Source organism: Seriola dumerili, unplaced genomic scaffold, assembly GCF_002260705.1.
Source record: "Seriola dumerili isolate Sdu_G_001 unplaced genomic scaffold, Sdu_1.0 BDQW01000149.1, whole genome shotgun sequence".
Lineage (NCBI taxonomy): Eukaryota > Metazoa > Chordata > Actinopteri > Carangiformes > Carangidae > Seriola > Seriola dumerili.
Window position 1 is genome coordinate 23,938,334 of NW_019174404.1, and position 19,190 is coordinate 23,957,523.

Consider the following 19,190-nt stretch of genomic DNA (forward strand, 5'->3'; position numbering starts at 1 on the left):
CTCAGGATATCATGTGGGTTTTTAAAAAACAATAACGCAAAGTAAAAGTAAAACAAATTTAAAAAAAAATGCCTAAATAAAAATGTACCTGCACATGCCCAAATACAAAATCCAATAAATACAGAAATTATTGCACAGTTAAAGGCTCCACATATGTTATAACTCAACTGACTGATTGTTTAAAAAGGAACGCCAAATGAGGCAGTTTAGACAGCTTCAATTGGTGTTAAGATCTCTGTTTTTACTTTTTTTTCTCAGTTGGCAGTTTCTTAGGCAAAAACACAAAATTAACCCAAAAGTAATATTTCAGAAAAAGAGTATCCAGCTACCCCATTTTGTTTATTTTTTTAAGTCAAAGTGTGGCGCAGAGTATGGAAATAAGGAACCTGCTTTAGGTTCTCTCTGCTTGTTCAATTTTGACCTCATTGGTCATCAAATGTTCTCCATGCCACTTTTTCATATGTTTTTCGAGAGTGCTGTACACGCTGAAGGGCATTTGGCAAATGTCACAGCGGTAGACCTCCTTACCGAGCTGGCCATGTGTCTTCATGTGGCGCGTGAGCTTGGAGCTCTGGGCGCAGGCATAGTTGCACAGCTCGCACTTGTAGGGCCGCTCGCCAGTGTGACTGCGCCGGTGCACCGTCAGGTTGCTACAGTTCTTGAACACCTTGCCACAGAATTCGCAGGTGTCACACCTCCTGCTGTCCTTGGAGCTAGGTCGGCCTGGGCCAGCGCCCCCACCCAGATGAGGTGTGCTGCCCCCACTGGCGGTACCGCTGCGGCCTGACAGACCGCCATCTAGCAGGTCTCCCGGAGGCGTTGAGAACCGCAGGCTGCCATTCTCTGACGAGTGCTCGGAGGAGGTGGCGAAGGGAGATTGTCTGGAGTCGGTGAAACCTAGGAAAGGGTCTTTGATGAAGTGGCGTGAGGCAGCATAGCCCACCAACCACTGGGAGTAGACGTTCTCAGAGGGGATGTGGGGTGCTGGGGGAATGTCCAAGTCCTTCTCAATCTTGATCCTCTTATTTGAGGAGTTGGACAGACTGGGGCTGGTGATGGGGGTGGGCTTACGGGGGAACAGGCCTGAGAAAGAGTCACCAGAGCCACAGTTCCGGCCATTAATGGTGGTCCTCTCTTCCTGCTGGTGGTGGTCCATCTCCCCAGCCACTGAGTCCTCATCCCCAGTGTCCCGGTGGCCATCTGAGCCCCTCTTGGAGAAGGGCATCCTTTTACGATTGTCAACTATCAAATTATTGTACTGCTGTATAGAGTTGAGGCCCCCACCTTCCACCATCTTCTCAAGGGCAAGAGATGACTTCTCCTCTGAGGGTGGTTTAGAACCATTCTCCCTGTTCCGGTAGAACTCAGACTCCATGCTGAAGTTGGATTCTGGTCGACTCTCGTTCTCAAGTTCCTCTTCTTCTTCCTCCTCTTCCTCCTCTTCATTGCCTTCCCCCTGGAAGTCCCCATCACGATTCTTCATACCCTCCCCTGTGACGTCGCTGGTGCCCGGCTCTGGGGAGCTCGTGGTAGACAGTCCGTCATCTGAGCGCCCGGTCAGGGATCCAGCCTTGTGCATGTGGGTCTTCATGTGGCGCTTCAACTTGCTTGCCTGAGAGCAAGCATGGTCACACAGCTGGCACTTGTAAGGTTTTTCTCCAGTATGGCTGCGCCGATGCACCACCAAGTTGCTCTGGAACTTGAAGGTCTTACCGCAGAACTCACAAGACTTGATCTTGTTCTGTGTCTGGGGAGGGGTGGTACTGTTTGGGGGCATTGGAGGTAAGGGAGGAGTGCTCAGAAAGGGAGATTTTGGCCCAGGCTGGAAGGGGTTGGGGTTTAGTAGTCGGTGCATAGGGTTAGCCCTGCTTGGTGACAACGGTGGTGTGGTGCTGTTGGTGTTCCCTGCCAGCTCACGTAACCGTCTGGAGAAGTCCATGGACTGGGACTCCATGGCCATGGGCGTTAGCCGCATCACCCTCTCAAAGGCACTGGGGTGCTGGGAGATGAGGCCCATTTCCTCTGCACTAAGGCGTTCCAGCCGGTGGGGGTCCAGGTGGTGGCGGGGAGGTGGGCTGACAAATGGAGGCGTGTTGGGGAGCCGGTTCTCCACGAAGCCCGGAGGAGGCTCTCGGAGCAGAGGACCTGTCATCCTCAGGAGGTGGAAGGGGTTGTTGTCCCCGAGAAAGTTGGTGAGGGGGGACTGCGGGATGGAGTCGTTGCCCATGGGAGGAGGCATAGTGATGCGTGGGGTGAGGGCTGTGCTGGAGGGGTTGGACTCCAAGTAAATGCGGATACCATGGGTGTTCTGGGCATGCTGCAGCAGGAACCAGGCGCTGGGGAAGGGCTGCTTACACGTGGTGCAGATATAGCTGGAAGGCTCGTCCCTGCTACCTGCAACACAGACAAAGACATACATGAAATATTTCAGCTGAGACAGAGATGGACAAGCACAACTACAACACTCTGTCCCTTTTTATTAGGTCAAACTCAACTTCATTCATGATTCAAAAAACCATTAACACCATCTTTTCAAATAAAAGCTTATTTGCAGTGTGTAAACTTCTGGCTGACAGGAGAGAGAGAGAGAGAGATGTAACGTGTGTGTGAGTGTGTGTGTTTTATACATTGACGAGTAGCTGGAAAGACCTTGTCTCTCCATGTTGTCACATAAATGCTACGTACTTATCACGCTTTTGAGAAGTGCATTTTCACAGTTACACTGGATTGGCCAGCACTGGATCCATGTTTTAAGAGGTACTTAATCTCTCACTTAGTGCAGAGTGAATCTCCCACTACAAACTGCTGAATTATTACAGTGTGTGTGACTGTGTGTGTGTGTGCTTATACGTACAGTAAGCGTGATGGTAGATGTGTGTGAGTATGTGTGCATGCATGAGCATGCTGAGAGTCTGTAATGTTTGCTGAGTTAGAGATGTCACACTCATATTGGTGAAGATAGAGGATGCAGCGCTTGAAGACTTATCACACACTGATGTATCAGCTCTTTGCAGGAAATAAAATAAAAGCGAAAAGACAAATGAGTGTATGAAGAAAATACAAATAGATTAAAGATTATAAAGTGGTTATTATAATTATATAAGTCACAGACTTGTTTAGATGCTTAAATATTGACTCTACAGTCACAGAAACAACATCCACTGCTTTGGAGTTAATTAATTTGTCAATTCTAGGAGCAGTAACAGTAATAATATAATTTCCAGGTGAAGATTTGCTCTGATTTTAATAACTAATTAATACAATACACACATTCAGTACACATGCAGGGTCCCGCAATTCCAAAGGATATTGTTACAACCGTGACACGACTGAGCTTGATGCACAACTAAAGAAGTGAACAGGCTGAGGAGCACTCCTACAGGGAGTATACACCGATAATGGTAATTGTGCTCTTGCTTTCATATTTAATAAATGAAAGCTTGTAGTCTTGACCTGGTACACTTGTTTCAGATACCAGGGAAAACATACACTGCTTTAATTATTTCACTTATGTGTGTGTGTGTGTGTGTGTGTGTGTAGCTGTAGCAATTTCTTGTGGTTAAACACAGAGAAAATACAGGCATGTACGCTGTGTATTAATAATATTTTGTGTGTTTATATCAGAATGCACTGTATGTTTATTCGCTCATTCACATGCATTTTCTGAAAAAATTTAATTGAAATTAAATACATGCAGAATGCAAAAAAATATAACCAGTTCAACAGAGATGCATATATTTAAATCCAACATGTTTAAGGCTTCAACGGTCATCCAACAATATTTGCTACTTATAACTATTCTGTTGAAATGCATGTGAAATATCTGTAAGATATATAATCAATATAACAGGCAAAAAAAATATTTCCTTAAATAATTCAACAATCTGTAAATCTATCATTTCATTTCTCACCATTAGACATGAAACTTTAACAGTTAACCTCTCACTGAAACATATCTCTCTCTCTCTCACTCGCCCATGTGTGTGTGCATGTGTGTGTGTTAAGGAGGAAAGGCAAGAGGCGGAACAGCTGTTCACCTCCACAGTCCTGTAAAGCCTTTTGACTTAATTACAGTGGACAACAACCCCTCCACCCACCCACCCCTTAACCCCCCAACACCCCCTCCCCACACACACACACACACACACACACACACACACACACACATATACACACACACAGAAGCAAACAATGAAAATAACAGCTCCTTTCTATGTCTCTATGCTTTCTCACACACGCACACACATACACACACACAAAAGCTGTTTTACTGTTGAATCTTAAGACCCAGAACACCCCCCCCATCTCTCCCTCTCTCTCTCTCTCTGTTCGCTCAACCCGTTGATCCGTGAGTAAAAGAGAGAGAAGGAGATGATCCTCCCTCCATCCTCTGTCTTTTAGCTGAACTTCTCATCTGCTGACAGAAGTCATGGGGGGGGCAGTCGATGTTCATTTGTGCCCAACAATTAAGAGCAGAGGCAGAGTGTGTGTGTGTGTGTCTGTGTGGGTCCATGTGTGTGTGAGATATAGTGTGTGTTTCTGCACTGAAACGCCATTTCTCCATGGCTGCAATGGAAGGAGCGGGTCATGGTATTTGTTTGGGGGAAGTGTGTGTGTGTGTGTGTGTGTGTGTGTGTGTGTGAGTGTGCGCCCTCCTGGGGGAAGGGAGTCCAACGCAGATGGCAAATAAAGTATGCAGCCCGAGGCGAGAGCACATTATGCTAATTCTAATGTCAGCTGTACTTTAATATACGACTCTATTTAATCACCCCATTATTTCCTATTTCCATATGAAAAAAACAGAGAGAGAGAGAGAGAGAACTGCTCATCACTTTATTTGGTAGAATGCAGACACCCATGTTTTATGGAGTGTTTGTGTGTGTGTGTGTGTGTGTGTGTGTGTGTGGGACTGAATAAGAAAACACACTCTCCCCTCTGCATCTGCATAGATTCCTTTCTCTTCTCTCTGTGTGTGTTTCTGCCTTACACACACACACGCACACACACACATGCACACACACACACACAGACACACACACACACGCACACACACACATGCACACACACACACACACATGCGCGTACACAAACTGTAAATCCACACACAGTAGATCATAATTCAAACTCTGTGTGTGTGTGTGTGTGTGTGTGTTTGTGTGTGTGTGTGTGTCTGTGTGTGTGTGTGTGTGTGTGTGTGTACGTGTGTGAGGGGGACATCAGGTTACATCAGTTCACTTTCTGTTTCCAGCTCGTCTTTATAGAAATATTAAAACTATAAGAGTCCATTCTTTTCTTACACATGTGAATCTAATGAGTGAAAATACATCAAATAAAAATAATTTAGTCCTGCCATGAAAACTTTACCGTAAGTTGCTTTAGGTCCAGTTATTTACCGTGACATCACCGCCTCTGTTAGTTCATCAGTTAAGTTGAAGCTGCCTCACTAACTGTGTCTCTAACTCTTCACTCAGAGCTGTCAGTGACATGTAATACGTGTGTGTGATACGCATTAGCGCCTGAGTCAGTCTTATCAGACATGTAGTTTTATGATTCATGAAGTTCAGTGTGATGTTGTTGATGTGCTGTGTGGCTCTGTTCCTCTGACATACCACTGTGCACCATGTCTGCAACATATTACATCGAAAGTTAGAACTTCTAAACTCTGCGGAGAATTGTTATGTGTGGAATTAACTGTAAAAAAAAAAAAACGTGTGAATGGTTTGTGTTTATGATTTGGATAAAAAACATTCAACATTGAAAAATGTGTTGTCATGTTTCAGGCCTCAGAGACAAACAGGAAGACAGGGAAAATGTGAATGTTACACACAGCTGGCCAGCCTGCACAGCGGACATGAGAAGCTATCACTGCTTAAACAGAAATACAGATTCATGTAAAGTCGGCTCAGATCTAACTTCTGTGAAAAGTGTTCAATGAAGAGGAAACGGTTTAGAATCAGAATATTAAAATATTAAATGCATTTCTATGCGACAGTATTTTGTAGCTCCACCTTGAGATGTATACATGCTGTTTATCTATCTGCTGTTGTATTTCTTTATGTAGTACGTCTTTAAAGACTTGCTGAAATGAAAGGGATGACTCGCCTCTCCTGCACAATTAATAAAGCTGTTTTACTGTGTAATATATTTTATTGTAACTTCTGTGCTAAAAAACTAAACTAAATTAAATGTAGCTGATTTTTTGATAAAACAAACAGAAAATGTTCCAGAGTTTTGTAAGCAGCAATATTTCCAAAGGCATCAAATATTCTACACTTATGATACCTTACTTTTTAATCTTAGTTTTTACACAATATTCCGTTTTAGACACATTATAATCTCATTATAATGTAGTAAGTGGAAGGACAAGAACAAGTTGTCATTTCCACTGTTGTAAATGGATATAAACTGCACAATAATTGGTTCTAAATTGGCAAATAGTTTACAAACTAAAGCCTGCACACACACACACACACACACACACACGCTCAGAAGGGTTTGGATGCAACATGGCAGAAATAAAACACACAGATGTTGACAGAGAGAAGTGACTTCAGTCCGTCAGAGAGGAGACTCAGTTCAGACCCACTCGCTCTCTCGCTCGCTCTGCAGCTTTTTTTTAAGCCTCTCTCTATCAGTGGAAGTGCGGTCTGGCCCTTTGCCTGTGTTTTGTTTGGCTCACGTTCTCTCTCACACACACACACACACACGCGCACACATGCACGCATACAAACACACACACTCTGGCAGCGCAACCTGTTTGGACAAGTGTGAGTGAGAAGGAAAATGTCTGCTGTCGTGGATAATAAAAACTGTATTCTTTTTTTTCCACGTTTCTTTAAAAGGCTTGGTAATTTTATGGACACACACACACACACACACACACACACACACACACACACACACAAACACATACATATTTTGACAGCTGAAGTTGTGTCACTGCTGAGGGAAAAGTGTGATAACGTGTAGTCACAGTGTGTAAGAATCTGACATTATAAATACTACAGTGGCGATTGTGTGTGTGTGTGTGTGTGTGTGTGTGTGTGTGTGTGTGTGTGTGTGTGTGTGTGTGTGTGTATGTGTGTGTATGTGTGTGTGTGTATGTGTGTGCTCCTGCAGCAGCCATATGGAGCACAAACATCCAAACAGAAACAATACGTCCACGCCTCCCTCCTCATCGCTCCATCCTCCCGCAGCTCTCTCCTGTGCTGCTGCTGCTGCTTCACTTTCACACAGTAGAAAACTCTCATTACTGACTGATTCCAGTTTTCACTATGATTCAATTTACCATAATTACTGTGGCTGCCGCTAATAAAAAAGGGAAGAGAGGGAACGGCTAGAAATCCGGTGCGAAGGTCAACTGGCAGTTAGCGGCATTCATTTTCATCTCAGTGTATTCATCTGGGGCGGCTAATAGCCCAATTTTCTCGCCCTCACTCCTCAATAAATATTGCTGGAATTACAGGTTAAATAGCTAAATTAAATCACAGCTATTACAGATGAGGGAGGAAGAGAGAGACAGAGAGAAAGAGGAGGAGAGAGGGAGTCAAATATGTACAATTACAGAAGAAGCGCAGATCGCCTCAAAGTGTGCGATTAATGTAGCGAGTGTCGGAAGAGCGCCATCGGATTATTGCGTCAAATTACTACACAGATCATTTTTCCCTGTGGCCGGCGGCCGAGGACAAGACAAACACTGAGGAAGAGCCAGAGCAGAGTTACACTGACTCATCTTCAATCTTCAACATGGATGCTTTTACGCTCAGTTCACACTTTCACTCTCCTTTATAATGTGTTTCCTCTTCAATCACTGCTGTATTTCTGATTTACTTCAAGCTTTATTGTTTTAATCATAAAGGCGAACTGTAAACTAAATTCCATCACACGGAACATGATTATACTGATGTGCAACCGAGTAAAACTGTTTTCACTCACTGAACGTTACAGCACCAACAGCTGAAGACTCCAGAAATGCTCAGTAAATACTTAAAAAAAAAACAAAGCTGGAGAGTGAAGCTGAAGAATATTTTATCACAGGCAGAGACAATCGTGGCTCCAGAGGAGGGAAACACCTGTGGCTCCTTGTCTGAAGGGATTTGCCTAAAAATGCAAAAGATTTTCACAGAAAAAAATCTGATTAAATTACTTGAAATAGTGAAGGGGGGCCGGTCCCACAAAGACGTTTCAGACTGGTCTGTGGTGTTGTTCCAGTCTTCCTTTTACTCACACAGTAGATCTTGGTTTAATGTTGTTTCACAAAAATAAAGACTGACTCATTTTAAACCAAAAACATTAGACACCTTACCTCCAGACTAACCCAGGCCTAAGACCAATGTTACCATGGTAACAATCAAGGACACCTGCGCTGACCAGTAGCACCCAACAACAAAACAATGCTAACATTGTTATGGAGGGAGCAAAGAGAAGGGAAAGAGCTTTTAGACCAAATCAGATTTTTCTTTTTCTTGTGTCTCTCTTCATGTGAAACGTCCTTGTAGCTGCTGAATTCTTCCTAAAGACAAACATTTTCTGCTGAGGGTTAACACAGCTCAGATGCTGTTCCTCAGTCAGCCTTTTTTTTTTTTTGAAAAAAGTCTTAATTTACCCAGAATTCATTGTACCACAGTCCAGCTTGAGATAGTCAAGAACTAAACCACTTTGTGCAGCAGAGGAATTCAGACCCAGTCTATCTGAAGTCTGACTATTTGTTATATTTAAGCCACAGTCAAAGTCTGTCTTTGTGAAGCTGGACCCTGGGTCTTAAAGGGACCCTGTGTTAAAACCAAGGTAAAGACCATCACCATCATCTTAGAAAAACTGCACATATTACAAAAGAGGGAGAGAGAGGAAGTGGAGGGTCATTGGAGGCTCAGCACCTCCTGTTTGACTGGGAGCTGTCTGCAGATTAACCCAGCAATGCATGTTTTTGTTTTTAACTAATTCAAAATCTTCAATTTACAAAAATAATAATAATAATAAGATGATATCATTGTGATATGGTAACACTGATTTGATGAAACTATTCAGACTCAAATGTCCAGGCTCTGTTCTGAGTGTTCCTGTGTGTACGTGTAGATGTCATGTGCTACACAGCGTGTCTGTCACTGACACACAAACTTCAGACCACTTGCAAGCCATTCGGTGTCGAATCGTAACCTGGGACTGGGTCACAATGTACTTGTCAATTCACAAGAAGAAGAAAAATATCTCAGATAAATACTTATCTCAGAATCATGTTTATGCTTCATTCTTGTGAAGTGCTGGAGAGTTTGACCTCCTCTATCAAATACAATGAAATGTGAAACATCAGTCTTAAGCTGAAAGACTCAAGTAAACAGGGTGAAGAAGTTCTCACTAAAGATCAGATGCTTCCTGCAACCATCTGAGACACTTAACAAACCATACTGAGAGATCCTGAGCAGTCAGCCTCAGATGAGAGCAGTGATGAAGTGTGAAGGAGGAGGAAGAGGAGGTGGAAAATCCCCCAGTGGAGCGACGACATGACCACACACCTGATCCTGAGCCTGATCCCTGCGGTGAGTGTAGCACTGTCCTCTCCGCCTTCATCTCTCAATCAAGACAACTTACTGTAAAGCAGCCCCCCCACCCCTCCATCCAATCAAACGTGGATTAGAGACTTGAGCTGGTTTGCACACAGGAAGTGCAGCAGCAGAAGGTCTTGATGTAAAGGGGGGGGCAATGTCAGCGCTGAGGCATTTACATACAGAACAAAGCCGACATGAGCCAAGGGTACAGTGTGTGTGTATGTGTGTGTGTGCTGTGTTGTGTGTGTGCTGTGTGTGTGTGTGTGTGTGTGTGTGTGTGTGTGTGTAACCCTCTTGGCCTTTTGTCACACTTGTATAAAGTTTCATGACATTCTTTTTTTTTTTTGCATTGAGCCAGCAGCGTCATTAGCATGTGTGTGATCCCCCCCCACCCCCCAACCCCACCAAGATACACGCTCTCTCACACAACCACATACACACACACACACACACACACACACACACACACACACACACAAAGGCACAGAGACTCCTCACCCTGCATGACTAATGTCTTGTTTATCACGATCATAGCGCGGCAACAATTCCATGCAAATCAGACGTTGTATGTGTGTTACATGTGTACACGCTGTACATACATCCACGCTACTGTAAGAACTAGAGGGAGGTTTTTTTATTATTCTGTTTATTCTGTGCGTGCGTCTCCTCCTAATGAGATCATTTCAAAACGCAGAGCTGCCAGTGTTGTGTGAGCGGCCTGTTAGTTTTGAATGAAGTGGTTTTAACGTCATCCAACAGGCTTTTAAATTGGCTTTAATAGCAACTACAGTCACTACAGGACCACACAGCAGCAGCTTTAATTAAATTGCCCAAACTATACAGGAATGAAAATCCTGCACTTTTCCTCTGACAACAGAGTCAGTGCAGGCTTTATCTGCTGCGTCTGAGTCTGTGATTCACTGCAGCTACTGCGCAGCTCCCACAGCTCCGTTCGGCCAGACTAAAACCTTCTTCTGGGGAAACTGAGTCATCTCTGAGCTCAGCTCACCGCAGATGCTGTTGGCTAATGACCAAGAGGTAAACCCCAAATTCTTGCTGATATACAGGCTGTTACTGTCAGCCTACATGCCACGAGCTGGGTTTCCATCCAACATTCTTCTTTTTTTTTTTCTTTTTGTGACTTATGATGTGTCGAGAGTGAAAAGCTGAATGGAAAACTCAGTATTTTTAAGTAAGTTTGTTTTTTGGAAAATAAGGAATCTGGGAGAATAAAACGTGGAATATGCTTCTTCACACAACAGCTGAAAAGTGCCTCTTCTACCTTTGTTTTTTAAATCTTGGTTGGAACTCCTTAGAAATTCTCACTCAAAATCACACAAACATTTGTAGTAACACAAATTTCTCACTACGGCCTGATGGACGGGACACGGCAGAGGTGATAGGCGTTAGAGGAGAGTGTGGGGTGACATCATGGATGCACTGCCCTATTTTTGTCTGCTAACAAATCAATTTTTTTTTTTAGTTCAAATCACAAATCATAAATGCTTCAATGTCCAACAGCAAGTGACTATTACAGGACAGGATGGTTGACCTCAGGAACACATTTCACTTTTTTGGAGAGGGCAAATAGATAAATGAGTTATACAAAAAGTAAAACAGCAGCTGGCCTTCAGACGTTGTCTCTGTCACTTCATAATTCAGTCTGACGTTATCTTCATGTTCCTCATTTTGTGCTTGAAAAAACCACACTAACTAAAGCACAGTGACTGACGTATCCATCCCATCATCAGTTGTCATTTTCATGACAACTGAACATGTTAAAGTTACTCGAGCTGTCGAGTGGCTTCGATCCCATCCACACCCTCATTTTATAACCATTTTCACTTCCTGGCTCTGGGACAGGAAGTTGTTCCCATCTACGAAGGTCCGATTGGCTCTTTTGTTTTTTCAACCAGGAGAACAGCAATCAGTCAATACAAAACTAGGGCTGCAGCCGAAAAGTCTTTTTTTCTTAGGAAGGTTCAAACTGAGTGAACTGAGCTGAAGTATCTGAGCAGCTGCCGTGATCACAGCTGCTCCACTTCTCTAAATGATGAGGAAAGGAGCTTCAATGCTTCCTATCTTATCTCCTTTAGCATAGGAAACACCGGACCTTCCTTTATTAAAGGAAAAGAGAAAATTCCGTCCCACAATCCCTTGCTCCAACTTCCTGCTATTGGTTGCAGGAAGATTCAGGAGACTGTATTTCTATGAATGCAGCTGAAGGACACCTGTTTAACTCTCATTTTAATTTTAGCAACATTTCAGAATTTTGCTGACACTGACTTGACAGCTGGGTGGAAACAGCTGGTCGATCTCACCAGGACCAGTTCAGACAAAACAGTTAACAGTTAACATCAGAATAATCAACATGCGCTGGTTTCCTGTCACTCTCTGTCCTTTACTCTGTCTCTGTCACAGTCTACACAGCCTCCTTTCTTCCCAGCATGTGTTGAACTTTAGCATTAGCCCGCCGTCTCCACATGTTATCCAGCCAACAAAGGATTATCATTGTGCAAGGTGTGTGTGTATGTGTGTGTATACAAGCCCTGACAGTGAAGACAGGAAGGAGAGGGGGGGACGGGCTTTGACATTCTTATGTTATGAATTTTAAAGGAAGGCTTAGCTGATCATGGCTAAATTAGAATGTATTTAGCTCATTAGAGGATGAGGAAAAGCAGCGGGAAGAGGAAGAGGAGGAAGAGATCCTCCGTCCCTCACACCACAGTGCTGCTGTAGTCTAAATTAGGAGGTACGATGCAATCCAAAACAAACTACTGCAGCAAGTGTGTGTGTGTGTGTGTGTGTGTCTGTCTGTCTGTGTGCCCTGTTAACAAATTAGAGGGATTACCAGAAGAGAGTGCCAGAGCATAGCAGCTAATCCCACAGACTGGCCTGCACCACTGCACCTGGGAAGTGTGTGTCTGTGTGTGTGTGTGTCTGTGTGTGTCTGTGTGTTTGTGTGGGTGTGTGTGTGTGTGTGTGTGTGTGTCTGTGTGTCTGTGTGTATGTGTGTGTGTGTGTGTGTGTGTGTGTCTGTGTGTGTGTGTGTATGTGTGTGTGTGTGTGTGTATGTGTGTGTGTGTGTGTGTGTGTGTGTCTGTGTGTGTGTGTCTGTGTGTGTGTGTGTGTGTGTGTGTGTGTGAGGGGTGTGGTGGCAGGAAGAGGCTCTGTACGGGCATCGTCCTGCCCCAAACACACCCCCTGGTGCCAGTGGTCTCCCTAATCCTGAACACACACACACACAACATGCAGGATGCACCTGTTTCGTGTGTGTGTTGATGAGACAGTGAAGCTCAAGTGTACGGTGCCAATATCACAGTTCAAGGGGCCTTTAATGGACATTTTATTGTACTTCATTATCATCATCAGATTTAGAGTGTGTTCACAAGGTTTAAAGGTAAAATGTGTAACTTCTCCACTTTAAAATGTTCAGTTTTAAACCACATTTGTATGATACACTTTTTGGATATTGGTTGATGAGCTTATAGCGTCTGATTTCCATGCAGAAGACCAGGATGTGTGTGCAGATACTGGAGAAAGGAAATGTGGAATGTTGTTGTCCAACATGGATACCATATCAGTGCACAAGGCCAGCTCCATGAAGAAATGTTTTTCCCAGTTTGGGAGTGGAAAGACTCAGAGCTCTGACCACAACCCCATCCAACATCTTTGGGAGGACATGGAACACCCAACTATGAGCCAGACCTTATCACCACAGAGTCAGGGCTGGTCCTCACTGACGCGCTGAAGAAATCTCTGCAGCAGGTTTAACATCTGCTGGAAAGACTGATACCAGGAGAGTGGAGGCTGTTACAGCAGCATATTTTAGAATAAGACGTTCAGCTATAAGATATGGGTGTAATACTGGGTCATTATGAAAAAGCTCATTGGCATTTTTTTTTTTTACATCCAACGCAGCATTGTTTCGCTTAAGATTGCTCCTCAAGTCTGTGACATGGGACACACTGATCTCCTGCGTGAAAGTCAGATTTCATACACAGACATCCACCACTTAAACTGTCCCCCTTCATAAAGGAGACACTAGCACTGAATGTAAATCTCCAAGTGTAGAATACATACATAAAACCAAGGGCTACAAGTGTAGCCCTAGTAGTAAAGAATTTAACTCCATATGGTTCCTTGGATTATATAATGCTCACTGGTCCCTGTCTAACCCCTGGTGGTTGATGAATATACTTTGTCAATATATTTTGAAAAGTAAAAAGAAAAGAGGTTCTGGCATGAATTATAAATATTATATTCAGGCTCAGCTTCCTCTTTTATTGTCTAATTATATGTAATAGTGGGAAGTCACATGCCTTGTTTAGAGGGTCCATATTTTCGTCTTCTTCTGTGTTTTATTTGAAGTGTTGATCCATAAGAAGATATATTTGTGGTTTTAAGAACCTCACCTTACATCTCCTCTCTCAGGCTTCTCTCTGGAGCTCTAGTAACAACAGGTCGATGAGCCAATCAGAAGAGGGGAGGCTCTGAGATTCTCTTCTGATTGGCTGAATGTTTTCTGAGTGAACCAATAAAAATATAGCAGATTTCAGGTAAACAGACAAACTCAGAAAAAAACAAACCTTGCGAGGATGGATGGTGGGTCCGGGGGGGGGGGCGGGGGGGGGGGGGCGGGGCTTAATATAGAACCTAGACTTGCTTTATAATCAAACAACACATGGACATCTACATTTATGCTATATGGGACCTTTAAGGAAACCAACACACAGACGCTGTTGATGGAAGCAGCAGAGACGAAGAAAGAAAGCTGTTCCACCTGACTGTGAGTTTGTTCAGCAGCAGTATGAGACCGTCAGTCCCTCACTGGGCGTGCTGAGGCAGATCTTCAGTGTTCAGTGTCCTGTGAGCACGGCTCCTCTGCGGAGACTCTGAGGTTTAGTCATTGACATCTTGTCAGGTGAAGAGTTGGCTAGGTCTCTGTAGCCACAATACAGACACTCTGCCATGAGCCTGATTTGACCGGGACAGCGGTCCAACACATTTTTGGATCCCCCCACTCTCTGTCGCCTGTCCCGTCCAAATCCTCTCCCTCCTTCCTCCCTTTATATGAAGCTCATCCAAAATGTACACTGCCAACTGGGAGTCTCGTGGAACACCACACACACACACACACACACACACACACTCTACAGCCCCATCCCAGACTATGATGTAGTAGTGCCCCTCCTGTCTAAAGAAGACATATTAATATATTAAAAAGGGGCCTGAGAGCGGCTTCAAGAAGAAAAGATGTCTCTCTCTTTCTCTCTCTCTCTGTGCTAGTTCTGCATCTCTCTCACTCCACCAGTGAGCCACAGAGTTGAGTGTAAGCCCAGCTTTAAGAATTCAACATTTCTCCCTCTGATCAGCTTCACCTTTTCAACCCTCAGAGTGAAGCAGAGATCTCTTTTTGTAAACGTAACCTTTAGCAGCCCCCCCTTGTAAAACGACAGAATAAAGAAGTCATATTTGAGTGGACTAACTTCACCTGTAGAGACAGAGGCAGAAAGAGACGGTTTGCTGAGGTGGAAAAAGAGGTGAAGCAGGGAGGAGGGTTGAAAATGAAGGAGTGTAGCCTGGGGTCTGAGTGTTATGGTCAGACTCCACTTGTTTATACAGAAATGGCAGCGAGAAGTAGGAGTGGGGGGGGCAGGTCGAGGACAAGAGCAGATCCAGACCAGATGGAGGTTAGAGGAGGGCATGGATGGAGGGATGGAGGGAGGGATGAGGGGACAGGTCTGTCTTGTAGGCCCTTATAAGGCCTGGATGAGTGGTGAGCTGCGGAGAGACAGCAGAGTCAGTGCAGAGATATATACCTGCAGGCGGGGACAGAGAATCTACTTCACTACCGTCTTATCACACACTGAAGCTCATTTACACAGTATTCATACACTGAATCAGCTGCACTGCTTTACATACATAATACTTCATTTAAAGGACAATTCCAGCTATTTATATCTGGGGTCTTATTTCTTTCATTTCTATCATTTCATAATGTTGGTGTTAATGAATGTGTGTGCACCACTACAGCAGGTACAGAAGGTTCATTGTGGTTAATTGTCTCTTATTGTGGTGATCCCAGAAGTCCAGTGTATAAAGGTGATGGTGGTTATAAAGCAGGATGAACCACAGGGCTGAGTCTGAACCCTTAAAAGGTTTTTTGACAATTCACCAAATTCTGTAAAATGTTCCAGTTATTTTCAATTCTTTTTACATTTTGTCAATTAATTTAATTGTGCTTCCTGCAAAGTCCATTTAGTAGCTGTTCTGGGGCTTTTGATCACATGATCTTCATCAACAAATGGAGTCTGCCCACTTGGATCATGGAATTGTATACTGTATGTTCAATGTTCTTTGAACATTGCAAGCACTTCAAATTGAATTTCTCTGTTTATTCTGACAACAGTCTTTGAAAAGAAACACGTGTGTGTTTGTATGTTTGTATAGAAGCTTAATCACAGAGACAATACACAGGAAATGACCTCAGAGTATCACAAGATATTCATACGCATTACTTTAAAGTCTGGAGCCTGAACTTTTGATGACTTCTGACCAAAGAGATAAATTCAGTCATCAATGTGTTCTCTTCATTATTTTAAGAGAGACAAAGAGGAATAGAAGGAGGAGGAGGAGGAGGCAGTCTATGGTTATTTAATAACCAGATGTCTTCACACATTCACCTTTATATACAGTCAGTCAGACAGACTGACTGGTTTACTGTCAGTCTAATCCAGTCAGTCTAGCTAATTATCCAGCCCCCTGTCATCACATCAGTTCTGGAGAATAGCTCAAATTATGTGGAGAGAAGTTAACAGCTGCATGTTACCATTAACACATTAACACTGGCCGGCTGCTCTCTCACTATAACCTCTGTTACTGAAATGACCCACAAACCTTACCCACAATTCCTCAGGTCTCTATTTTTGTTGGGTGTAAGTTCTGTATTTAGTCAATCCTCAGTCATGATTGGTGATGGAATATTCTATGAGAGGAAAGGAAAAGAAAGGAAAGGAGCTTCTCCCACTGTCTCCACAGTAACTGGAAGCAGGCCTGCTCCCATAACCACTCCAATCTGTTTTCATTTGCTGAGTCTCATACCATCACACACACATGCGCGTGCAAGTGCGTACTGAAGAACAATCTAACAAGGCTGCTTCATCTCTTAAAAGAGAAAGGCTCTGGTTTTATTATTAATTTAAACAACAGTTGCGTGTCATATAGTCAGCAGTCAGAAAGTCACACAGTCAGTACAACAGTGTCTTCTACTGACTGATTTAACACTCAAACCAAACAACACATGCAGTATACTGTATATTACAGCTTATATAGTGGGATAGGTGTGCACACTGTAACGCACAGCAGCATGCAGCCACATGCTGCACGGTGACACGCTGTGACATGATGCGACATGGACCAATGCAACGACATGACGTTCTAAGACAAGCCAGAGCATGCAGCTGTCTATGACGCACTGCATCACACCGGCACAGCTCCTCTGTGAGTCTGAAGGCAGCACAGTGAGCAAAAAGAAAAGGTGAAGGCTACAAAACACAAGGAGGAGATGAAGACGAAGTAGAAAAAACTGGAAAGACCTCTTTGTCATGTGAGGACATGAGGCCTGGAAGGAGAGAGAGCGCCTCATAGTCATATGTCAGCGGTCACACAGCAGCCAAACACTACAAAGACGTGAACAGAGAGTGTGGAAAGACAGATGATAAGTGAGCATAGGAAAGAATGCTTTTAACTCATCTCGAAGGACCAAGTTAACAAAAAAAGTATTTTGGTTTCAGAGAAATTAAGTCTGACTGGCCTGTGGGGTCAGCTCTCATTTTTCACTATGAGAACTTAAGGAACCTAGACCCAGTTTCAGTTCCTGTACCTACACAGTGGAATCAGCACTATCTTAGCTCTTATTAGCAGGGCTGTGTCTATCTGTGATGTGATTCAGGTGTTTGGGTACAAATCCAAATCACTTTCAATCTATTATCTGTCTAATTTACCTAATTTTTTTTCAGATTGAATGGAACAAATAAGTTTAGTGCCACAGGCTCTTTAGTTTAGAGTGTGTGACAGCGAAGAAAAAACCCGCAGCCTCTTTAAACCGCTTACAGGAGGCTAGGTGCTCTAAATATGTTTCCTTGCAGCATGCTAGATCAGCCTTTCTGTCTCTTCACTTATATGTCACAGACGTACACACAGACACACACACACACACACACACACTAACAGTAGTGTGGTTAGTGGCAGTGTTGGTCAGAGCTGAGTTTCCAGCCTCCTCTGCTGCTCATTAGACTCAAGAACTGACCATTTAGGTCAAGACATCCGCTGCTGGATCCGCTCTGCTCGTCTCAGTGCCTCTGTGTGTGTGGATGCATTGTCTAGCTGCGGTAGTCAAGCTCACATCAAGCTACCCGGGGTGCACTGATCTGATTTCCCTTGCTAGCGAGACTTCTCACCATAGCCAGGCAGATGGCGGTGCCGTGCTGGCAGCCATGACAGGAGGTCTGCCGAGGGCCGAGCACTTGCTGGCGGCCGGTCGCACTGTATCCACTGACCAATCACAGCTGGGCAGAGGAAGGAAAAGTCTCGGGTCCTCGGGTGGGTGGGTGTTAATGCCTGCGTGGGCGGTCGTATAGTGCTACAGTGTACCTAAGCATCTTGATGACATAATAACATGCCATGGGGCCAAGGGAGGCAAAAACAATGCAGGAGCCCTCTGGTGATTAAGCAGCCTTAGACAGGGAGAGAGAAAACACTGCTCCTGCCAACCTGCAATTTCCTCCCAGGTCCCTTTTATCTGCAAGCCTTCAAGTGGTGCCAAAGGGGCAGTTAAGGGATCTTGTGTCTGGCCAGGAATGTCACCAAATGGGCCAAAAATTTAGCTGTGTGTCATGCACATGCAAAAATGTGTGCAGGCACTATTTTTGACATACATCACACACGCATTCTTAATCACAGAAGATGGGAGAAGGTGTTTGTGAAATTAACAATCACTGTAATCCAACATCCTGTGAGCAGGTTATGAGAAGCTTTTATTTCAAATCTTTCACCCCAGCTTTCTCAGTGCATAAAGCAAAAGGGAGAAAGAAGAGAGAGGATGTGCCTGTTTCTAATCAGAGGGGTTGTACCTCCAGTTGTTGGCCCTCACCCAGCATTGTTTACTTGGTCAACCCCCCTGCTTCGCTCCAAGCAGCAAATTCCACCATTGATGGGCAATTTTAGCCAAACCAACAGGTAGAAAAGACTGTTTCCACATGGGAAGGCTCCCGATCCATAGACACATGCTCTAACTACCTAAATAACAATAATAAAATTTAAATGCATTATTTACTTTTCTGGGGAACGGGACATGGGCTGCTTTCTCAGGAGAAAAACTACGCATGTTATTGATTTATTTACAGATGAAAAAGGAGAGACGGCAGCAGCCCAGCACCTCTCCTCTGGCCCTCTTTTTGTTATCTGTGATGTTGCCCAGAGAAATCAATAGAACAACTGTAGCTAGCGAGCTTTGTTTATCTTTTCCTCTAAGTGAATAATTCAGGGGTGTCAGCAGGGGTGAGGCAAAGCTCTGATTCAAACGAAAGGGTTTGTTGTTCAGGGTGGGGAAATCTCCCACCACCACCCCCCCAACCCACCCCT

At 44.0% G+C, this 19,190-nt stretch overlaps 1 protein-coding gene across 1 annotated transcript in view; it reads right to left on the reverse strand.

The window, feature by feature from the left end:
* Positions 1–367: 367 nt before the first annotated feature.
* LOC111226117 (B-cell lymphoma/leukemia 11B-like) overlaps positions 368–19,190 on the reverse strand; it is a 44,554-nt gene continuing 25,731 nt past the window's right edge. Inside the window, exon 3 of the mRNA XM_022751211.1 lies at positions 368–2,387. Within this exon, the coding sequence (XP_022606932.1) occupies positions 392–2,387 (1,996 nt within the window). The 3' untranslated portion in view covers positions 368–391. The remainder of the gene's footprint in view (positions 2,388–19,190) is intronic.